This window comes from Columba livia, chromosome 3 (genome assembly GCF_036013475.1).
Source record: "Columba livia isolate bColLiv1 breed racing homer chromosome 3, bColLiv1.pat.W.v2, whole genome shotgun sequence".
Taxonomy (NCBI): domain Eukaryota; kingdom Metazoa; phylum Chordata; class Aves; order Columbiformes; family Columbidae; genus Columba; species Columba livia.
Genome location: NC_088604.1, coordinates 60,796,161 through 60,806,695, shown reverse-complemented (window position 1 = coordinate 60,806,695; position 10,535 = coordinate 60,796,161). Strand labels below are relative to the sequence as shown.

The 10,535-nt window shown below is 42.7% G+C and overlaps 1 protein-coding gene across 1 annotated transcript in view; it reads left to right on the top strand.

Moving 5' to 3' along the window:
* Positions 1-694: 694 nt before the first annotated feature.
* MAP3K5 (mitogen-activated protein kinase kinase kinase 5) overlaps positions 695-10,535 on the top strand; it is a 104,017-nt gene continuing 94,176 nt past the window's right edge. Inside the window, exon 1 of the mRNA XM_005509432.3 lies at positions 695-1,706. Within this exon, the coding sequence (XP_005509489.3) occupies positions 710-1,706 (997 nt within the window). The 5' untranslated portion in view covers positions 695-709. The remainder of the gene's footprint in view (positions 1,707-10,535) is intronic.

Here is a 10,535-nt window from a genome sequence, read left to right as displayed (position 1 = left end):
TTTTAGCAGTATGGTCCTATTGATATGGCATATAAACATAACTGTAAATATGTCGAGTACTTTTCCCCCCTCCTTTTCTCCACTATTTAATAGAAACATAGTATTTTAAAAAATCCAGTTTCACAGTATTTCTGTTCAAAAACAAACTGTACAAATCTCAACCTCATTTCCTTTTCAAATCCATTTTGAATTCCCTAGAGATTCCTGCTTCCCCTACAAATAATCTGAAAGTTTGGGATTTTCACCCTTCATGTTATGTATGATTTCACATTAGGTTACGTATTATTTCACATTACGTTATGTATTATTTCACGTTAAAGAACCTTTCCCTCAACTGGGCAGCCTATCATACAGAGTTAGCACAATTTAGGGGTATATGCTAGTTATTCCAACTAGTTTCCTTTGCCACGAATAAATATTTTCTTAATTATCAAGCATTTGAGTGTTCTCGACAGGTAAATTACAGGTGAATGTAAGAGATGACATATTTAATCAACATACAGGGGCAGTTTTCCAGTTTCCAGACACAACACTTGAAAAGCATGAGGCCGATGCTGCTGAAGTCAGCCACAAACCCTTCGGTGAAGTTGAAGCCGTTTGGGAACACAGAGGGAGGTTTAAAGAGGAATTATAATAGAAGACAAGGACTAATGGATATTAAATCCTGCCACTGCTCTGAACTCAGTGCAGATGCCCAAAGCACTTACTCATGCGGTCCCCGTGGGGACGCGGCGTGGCTCACCCACCCCGAGAGCCCACACTCGGGACACGCAGCACCCGGAGCGGGGGGCGGGTGGTTGTTTCTGAGGCGGGGCCGGAGGGAGGTGCCCGGCGCTGGGGCCGCCCCAGCCCGCGCCGCCAGTGGCCTCGCAGCTGTCGCTCGGCTAAAGCGGGGGCGCCGGAGAGCGATCCGACAAGTGGTTTCTCCCCGCGGCCGAGTGATTTCGCCCGGGGAGCGGAGCGGCCGCAGGAAGAGCGAGGTGCCAGGGACCAGCAGGAGAAGGAAGCCGAACTGCTGGGGGTCGGCTCAGCGGGCACTCCCTGCAGGTGCGGGGGAGAAGGGAGCGGCGCGCCATGGTGCCGGCGGCAGACACTGAAGGAGGCTGTTGTGCTCGTCTCCCCGCCTCCGGCAGCCTTCGCTAGCGCCCGAGGGGGAGCCCCTCGCTTCAGCCCGGCCGCTTCTCCCTTGCAGCAGCTCAGCGGGACCGTTCTGTGGCAGGCGGCTCGGCATGGCATCCGCCTAACCCTGGCCAGCGCAGCAGAGCCAGGGACGCGCCGCGGCGGCTGCTCCTCCGCCGGGATGAGTGACAGCAGCGAGGGGATGATCAGCTTGCCGGTGCCCAGCTCTCCCGGCAGCGGCCCCCCTTGCGAGGAGGTGCTCGGCAGGCGGGCGCAAGGGGCCGACGGTGGCGCCCGCAGCCTCCTGCCCGACTTGGCCCCGCCGCCGCCCGGTACCCTCTGGGCTGAGGACGGCGCTGCCGCCACTGGCCCGGGCATCGCGGCGCGGGCCAAGGCTGGCGGCAGGCGGACAGCGGTCACCTACGTGATCAACGAGGCGAGCCAGGGGCCGCTGCTGGCGGCAGAGAGCGGCGCCCTGCAGAGCCTGCGGGAGGCGTGCGAGGTGGTGGGGGCTGCGCTGGAGACCCTGCACTTCGGCAAGCTGGACTTCGGCGAGACGGCGGTGCTGGACCGCTTCTACAACGCAGGTGAGAGCGACCTGCCGGGGCTAGATCGCCGCCGCGGGAGCGGTTCGGCTCGGGCTCGCCCTCACCTCCCTGTCCCGGCCCCCCCTGAGTTCACCGCGGGGCGGCGGGAGCAGGCGCGGCCCCCCCGCCCCGCTGCGGGGTCAGCTCTGGCCGCAGAGCCCTCCGGGGGCCGAGGCCCTGGGTGCCCTTGCTGCCCCGGGCTTCAGTGACACCCTTCGGGCAGCCGCGGCGGTTACCTAGAGAGGCAAAAGTGCGTCAAAGCTTGGTTTTGTGCCCCCCGCTAAAGTGTTTTTGGAAGAAACTCCCTGTCATCAAGCGTGCTGTGAATAGGCGCTTGTGATTTGTACCTGTGTGTTAAACGTGATCTGGCTGTTTTCTCCCAGCCTCCCAACAAAGTGCAGGGATGCAAGTTTTTACTGATGTGCTGCACTCTGGCTGGAACGAGCAGGAGCTACGAGGCCCCGGGAGCTTTGAAAGCAGATTTGGCACCAGCTGTGTAGCTTGACAATTTCTTTGTGCTGACACAGTATCTGGAACGCTAGGAGTGTTTGTGCTTGGAAATTAGTGCTTCTGATATTGGTTGCCTAAAACATTTATGATGGATGGGCTTGAACAAAGAGTGACGCGCGCTGATCCGGTTAGTTGGCACGAATGCCTTGAGCTGCATCCTCTCACCCCGGTTTGCCAGCTTTCCCAGCGATGAGGTTGTAACACCCTTGTTTGAAGGTGTAGTGACCCGAGGTTGTAATGTATGATTGACCTGGCCCCATTTTTAAAAGTAATAACACAAAACTTCCTCCTGTCTTTTTTATTTTATTGACAGATATACGATGTGAATGTGGAATGAAAAAGCCTATTTACTAGATTTGTAAAGACTTCATACAGCTAAAGTTATAGTACTGAATTATTATCTTCTTGCTTTAAAAAAATCAGAAGCAGGAAATTGACTCGATCTACAATTTTCAGCTTATGGTGTGGCTTGGTTTTTGTCTATGTGAAATACATGTGAAAAAAGGGGAATTTAAAAAGCTTTGGCTGATATTGTAGTTTTCTTTTCTCCTGGGGAGAGGGGAAGAAGGAAAAAACCCCAACCTGCTGGAACTGTAGCCAGTTTACAGAGAAGATCCTTCAGCATGGACATGCATATGCATGTCATGTCTTTGAAACTGCAAGTTTTTTTCTCATGGACTACTGCTTTCAGTTCAGTGAGGTGGGTTATTGTGAAATGTGCAGTCACAGCTTATTCCTTGTGCCCCTTGCAGAGCTGTGGTGTTAGAAGAGTCAGAGGAGCTGTCCTCACAGGTGGAAATAGGAAGGCCATAGAGCTTCATTATAGATTCTGTACTTTCCATATACAGATAAGAGAGACTTCAGATTTCAAACACCCCGACATCTTTCCAGGACAGGTGAAACCTGACAGTCTGTTTTGGTTTGGTTGTAGAAGCTGTTGTGTATTGAGGCTCATGGAGCTGAATTATCCATGATGTTTTTGCCGCTTACGTTGGTTAATTTTTAGCTTCTGAGCTGTGCAATAGGTGGGTCTCGGTGGTTCATGGAGTGTTTTCTTGTAATGGGAGACTTGACTTGAAGTGGGCCCCATTTAATTTTGGCAGTAGGCATCTGGCATATAGTGCTACATAACTGCACACTTATGTAATATAATTTACTTTTCTTTCAGTAGCTTTTGAACAAACTGCGTAAATGTGAAAGCATTACTTTTTTTTTCCAGTAGTGTTTGGCTGTGGGAATTCATTCAAAGGGTTGCAAAACAGGCAAAACACTTTGCCATTCAGCTTTAGCAGCAAAGCCCATAAACATGTAAAGAACCAGGAGAGAAATATCCAGCTCCTGGACTGAGGAGAGCAGGACGCAGAAGTTTGTGGCTGCTCCACATATACTCTATGCTGTCTGAGCTGACGAGTCATAAACCAGCTGTGATCCCAAAGCTATTTCGTGCTGCTGACTCAAAGGCTGGACTTAGGTCTAGAAATATCTGAGTTTTCATACTTGTTTCTTTATTCCTGTTGCATTTTATACGCACTCTGTGTATATTTTTACGAACTAGTTGTACAGGAATTTTAGGCTGGTGAAAAAATGTTTCCCAGGTTAGGAACAGAACAGCATTAAAAAGTAGAAACTGAAAGGTAGAAATGGGGATGGGGAGCAGTATAGGGAACAGAATGAAAACAGTCATGGAGGGTGTAACTATAGCACAGATTTTCTTTTTTTTTAACTGCTTTAACACAGTGGTGTGAAGGAGCATTTGTAGGTCACCTGAACTCTTTCCCACTTCCCCTTGTCCTCTCTTTTGCTGTGTGCTTTCAGTGATCAGAGATAGTAATATTCATAAAGAATGTCTGCACACTACAATATTTAAATAATATAGTATATTAAAGTAGTACAGCATGACCAAATGTCAAATAAGAATTTAACAGTAAAAGTACTTTCAAATTAAGAAATGGTTAATTTGTCTTATTCAAGGTATCAAGTCTTACTGGACTAAGTGTAAAGGGCAACTAAGTTACAAGGCATGATGTAATCTCATGAAGGTTTGGAAAATCAAGCTTGTAACTGTGTTTGAATGAGATAAAACAATAAACATCTCAATTTATGCCTGTAAATCAACTGCGATTGGGGAGGGGGAGAAGAGCTACAGTATAACATATGTCTATCATCAAGCTTTCCCTTTTTAATATCTTGTTTCTGCTTTGTATCACATAGTCTGGACTCTTGGTGATCTCTGATGTAGGTTCACTTCGTGCCTTTCACTGCTTCAAAGAAAACCATCAAGGAGTATTAAATAGAATCTAATCTCAGATGTAAATACTCATCATCCGCTCTAAATGTAGATGAGCCTACTAATAATCTTCTCCCAGCTTCAGTCAACTGATGGTCCTTAAATGCTGAGACATAATTAGAAATGGATATGATTAGTGAGTAGGTCTCAACTATATGTAATTGAACCATTCATGCACCAGATATCAAGAATGAGCCTATTTTAGCATTTCTGCTTGCATGGTTTAAATTCTGCTTGATTTCAGCAAAAGAACCTGCTTATTGAGGAAACAGGTGACAAATTAGCCCTAGAAATTGGTGAAAAAGAGTCTGGCAAAAATATATTTCAAAGTTTATCACATTTCTTCCACTTAAATAATAGATAGGTGAGGAGAGGAAATCTAGTCTGATTTCTTGCAAAACTTGATGTATCTGGGTTTGATCAGTTGTCTCAAGATCTTTTTTCCCCCCCTCATGAAAAGGGTATTTGGAGTTTGGGGGTGTTTGTTTGGTTTTTTTTGTTTGCTTTTGCAGTTGTATTAGGTGACCTGCAATTCACCTGCAGCAGCTTAAATTCAGCTTTTTTTTTACACAATTCAGGAATATTTAAATTGTCAGGCAATTAGACATCCCAAAATATAGCAGGGAAACCTTTCTATGATGCAGTAGATAGTCATGGTGTTTCCAAAGTTTTATAACCATTGATATTTGTAATTAAATGACATTTTCTCTGCATTGTAATGACCAGATTTGCATATGCTCTTGATTATTTTTTTGATTGCTCAGTTCCTTTTGAAACTGAGCCATAAATGAGTATAGAGTACTTAGAGTTTGTTTGGCTTGGATAAGCATTATTTTTTTGCTTTAGCAATTGAAATTAAGATTATTTGCTTTCTGTACACAGTCATTTTATATTGCACATATGCATTGAGAACTAGCTGAGCAGAGTGGTTTAGAAAACAAAATGGGAAAAGCACCATAAAAGGAAAAAAGTAGCATGAATCAGTGACCTGGGTCAGCTCTTCATGGGAGAGAGGTGCTCTAAGTTCTTTACACAGGCTTTGAAGGATTAGGCAGGGTTTTGCTGATGAAACAAATGTCTCACCTGATTGTAATCTGTAAATTACTTTTAAATTGTTTTGATATTAAAGGACAGGGTAAGTTAGGGATGAGCAGTTGATTAGCAAGACAAGTGGTGTACAAGTGTCAAAACAAGGATAATAAAGGGAGGGGTTTGGAATGGCTTTTAGAGTACACTACGGTGAAGAAAAAAGCTGTGCTCTTTCCTCTTGAAGAGGTTAGTAATCTTGTATTTTGAGGGAAATACACCATAAGGAGATAGAGAGAAACTTTATCAGAAATTTGCCTTATTCTGGAGTATCTTGCATCCTCTTTTGGAGAAACTTGTGTTGACTTACAGTGCATGGACACAGGGATCATTTGTTTAATATTTTCAGATGTGTGTTCCTTGTGATTGTCTGCCTTGCAAGATTAAGCTACAGAGCATCTTTACCTTGTGAATATGTATTTTTTTTTTTTTTTTTTATTTTTTAGTAAGAACTCATCAGAAGCAAAGTATCAAACATTTTGACTTTTGTGTGGTCTCAGAGCAACTGATGGAAAATTAGATCACACAGTCAGTGACTGAGGAGGATCTGGGTTTTCTAATCTATACAGTCACTTGTTTTAGGATGATTCTCAGGCTAAACAGCTTGACTGATGTGCTTGTCATACAAATATCTCCTTGTAACTTTAAGGTTGTCTTACATTTGCGAGTTTCCTTTTCTTCAGCTTCTTCTGCTCAAGCTTCATGAATCAATGGCCCTTATAATAATATTTTGTACTAACACTGTTGGGGGGGGGGGTATTGAGGTAATTCCCTGAAACAGCAATGGTTGAGTAAAATAGAGTTAATCAAATAACAGATAATAAAATAGATTTAGTCTCTTACCTTTGTTTCTGCAATTCAGCATAATTGTTTTTAGAATTCATGTAGGCTTGGGGTAGAAATTGTTATAGTCAGCTTACTGGGCTTAAGAAACATATTGTGCAACGTGCTTGGGGAGAATCTTGGCACACAAAGTGACAAAGTCTTCAGAGAGCCAGTACAGCCACTTCTGTGCAAGTGAACTTTGCTTGGAAGATGTTCTACACCTGAATTTTTCTATAGACTTTACAGAACATTTCCGGATTGTGCATTTATAGTCATTTACAGGCACACAAATGCAATAAAGCAGTACCAGGGCTCAACTGCATTCTTGAAGTTTCTTCCAGTTTTTCTCTAAATAATCTAAGTTCTATGATGCTATTTTTTTAAAGTGATTTATGCCTTTATATAAGTTTCCTGTAAGTTCTGTGATTGTGACACACTAATGCAGACTCTGCTCTTAAAACCAGAAGAGGTGATGTTCTTTTCAGAACTGATGTTCTCGATTCTAGCAGTTGGCGTAAATGTTTACCATGGTAAAATGAGACATGCTTCTTATCATATTAGCTGTTTGTAGGAGCAAAAACCCACTACCAGGAAGATAGTAACTGGAGACTTTATTCTATTCCACATTGTCTCAGAATGATTAGGGTTTTTTTCACCCTTTTTTTTTTTTTTTCTTCTGTACTTCCTGATTATTATTTTTTCATTTCCCTAAGCTTTTTGTCAGACTCTTAAATTACTGCACATACTTAATGTGATTATGCAGCACCTGCATCCATCACTTACTTTACTTTTTTGACAACCACACCCTCCCATTCCCCAGGGTGCTGCTGAATCACTACTACTGTTTCTATAGCATCATGACTGGAGAATCCCCATTCTACATGATAGTTCTTATTAACATAGCAGAAGACATTATCCTGATGCATTATTCTTGCCCAATTTCAGGGTCAAGGGCAACTACCACTGGCAGTGGAACTCATGTTGAAAGAATCTTGCATTTAAGCAGCACTGTGTTGCAAGTGATGAGCTGGAGCAAGAAATGCTGAGTTATTTAATAATGCAGATGGTGTGCAGAATAGAGCTGATGATTATAGCCATACTGTCAAGATAGACATGTCAGGGATGTGAGGTATTATAGTATGACTACAGAATCTTTGTGTCTTGTATCTGAATGCCTATATTGTAACACTTAGGTGGGGTGGGTTATACAGCTTCTTTTGATTCTGGATATTGATTCTCAACACTATTAGAAGGCAGTGTTAGAAACCTAAAACAAATGCATGATACATCTTCAACATAAAAGACTATTTCATTCTGAAGCACCTGAATGTAATCTACAACAGAAATTATTATAATGAGTTTGAAAACAAACAAACAAAAAACCCCCAAAAACACAAACAAACCAAAAAAAACCAACCAAACAAAAAAACCCCACAACCTGTCCTGATAGAAAGCTTCTTTTGTCTGTTCATAGTTAGTGCTGGTGGAGAACTTCTGAGTTTATGAGAAAATTACGGATTTGAAATAATGTAAATACTTGAATTGCTGGACCAACTGTAAATTTTATAACGAGATTCAAATATTGGTACTGTACGCATAACTTCCATCAGACTCCCTTGTCAATAGGTGTCTGGAAGACCAGTATTCCATCAGTTTCTGTATGAACTAGGAGGAGCACAGCAGATGCATGGAGGGCATGTATAGAGTGGATGTATGTGGCTGTGACACCTGGGTTCTGTTTCAAACTTCAACGCTGACCTGTCATAGCAATTGTAGCCCTGCTGTGCGGCAAGAGCTTCCTTGGGCCTCTTCCCTAACCGCAACACTTGTGTGTGTAGCATGGGTGGTGCCCTGGGCACAGAAGCCCTGATGCCAGCATGAATTTCCAGCCATTTCTATAATGTAAATAATATTAAGAGTATGCTCTTGCAGTGCTCATTTACTAAATCTCACAGTGATTATCAGTGAGACACCTGGATAGATGGTCCACATCCAGGCTTTTGTTGGATTATTGGAAGTTACAGGCTTTTGAAATGCTACCTGGTATGTTAAGTGTGTCAGAGTGTTAGAGCTAGTTTTCAAATACTATGTGCTGCATAATATTTCAAGTGGTGGGGGAGAAATGCAGGTTGTGAAATTATTAGAGTCCCTTAAAATACAGTTAAAGATATAAAACTCACTGTGAGGCATCTTTATGAGCAGACATCATGAAAATATATTCCCCAGTGGAGAGAAGACTGACTGGACCTAGATAAATACTTTTTGAGAATAATGCAGAAAAAGTCTGTGACTGGATTTTCTGCAGTTTGCATTTCTGTAGCTCTGAACAGGATGTGTCATACAGAAATGACTACTGAATTTACCGCAGCCATGTTAAGAATTTTACTTCTCTTTTCACTCACTTTATGCAGTAAAGCAGCACAATACAAGAAGCTGTATAGGTAGCAAAGCTGAAAGGATCAAATGAAGAATAGAAAAGGCCCCATCAGTAAATTTTCCTGTTTTGATCTTAAATAAAATTAAGCAAGTGAAAGTTTCAGTTTTAGGGCAGTTCATTTTCTCTTGTCTCTGAGTGGAGCTGAGTTTTAAGTGTATTCAGTAGTGATGGTCATTTAAATCTTCCTTATTTTCCCCAGCCCTTTGGAACAACAGTTGCTATTTAGCACTGCTGTATTTGCATGCGTAGGGAACCTGCGGGTTGTTCTTGTAAGTTATACATGCATAAATAAAAAAACCTAGTGGCTTAACAATGATAGGGATTTTGCACATTCGTAGTTAATAAAATAGAAGTTATTGCTGGGATTCTCATCTTTCATAATAGACTGCCTGCTTTAGATTGTCTCTGAACATCCCCTGTAGTCTCCTACTGCTTATTTTGTATGGCTTCTTGGGAGCTTTATATTCAGTGATACAGACACAGTGATACAGCTTTTGTTAGAATGAGACAGACGTATGAAGTCATCAGTGAAGTCGTCTTGTACAGCGGAACGTGTGTGTGACAGATGATAGCAGAATCTGTTTTGACAATTGTGGAATTTTCTGGTAATCACTGACGGGTAGATCTCTGTAAGAAGTTTGTAATTATTTGTATTCCAAGAGAAAATGAACCTCAGGCTGAGTTTGACACGTGAGTACAGGCTGCCGCTTTTTAGTGTATATTACTTTTTTCCCTCTGAGACCAAATTTATTCCTTAACTGGAGCAGATATACTTCTTTCAGTTTTGAAGAGCTGCTGATCGTCTACTAAGGACAGCGTGCGAGAGCTGAATTCTCTTCTAAATCATGTCTGCCTTTATGAATAACCTTTGGGATGCATTTAGATGTGGCATGGGGCTTAAAGATTTCCCACAGACTGACTCATTTGAAGTTGGTGGGAATCGACAGTCTTTCAAATCCCACAAGAAACGCACGTTTTGGTTTAGGAACTAGATACCCTTGTAAAAACTTGGCTCTGCATTTCTCCCTTACTGTAATGAAATAAATGAGTTGCTCTGGGACTTGCCTGCTGATAGCATCAGTGGATGTCTCTTGCAGAGAGTGCACTTGGGGTGAGTAAGCAGCTGGTGCTTTCAGTGATGAAGACACATTTTCAGTGACACCTTCACAGAAGAGTTGTCCACAGATCTTGTGGAGAGCTATGTGTACTCTTGCCCCAATACCTGTCTGATAGAGGTATAGCACTGCTTTCAGTACAATTTTTCTGGCTTCCTAGGGACTGTAAACTGAAACTTGCAGTCTGTGAAGTGTGAAGATGCAGGTTAAATAATTCTCAAGAGTTGAAAGTCCTCCAGCACTTTTCTGTGGATTTATAGGCTTCCAACAGAAGTGTATTCTGCAATGTGTGAGAGTGCCCAAGTTTGTTGTCTGACAGCAACACAAAAAGTAAAGAAGGAAGACTCTCATGTACCAAAAGGAAAGGAACACTTGTACTGCTGTAGGTATTCACTTATGGTTCTGACCCGGGGCCCCTTATGCTTGGGATAAATTTATCCAGTTATGTTGACACAGTGGCAAAGTGCTTCATTTAACTCCACCATAGAGGCACACCCATAAAATTAAAAGCTTCTACTTCCATTGCTCCACCTCTGATATGATTTTTATAGATACACACACTTTTAAAA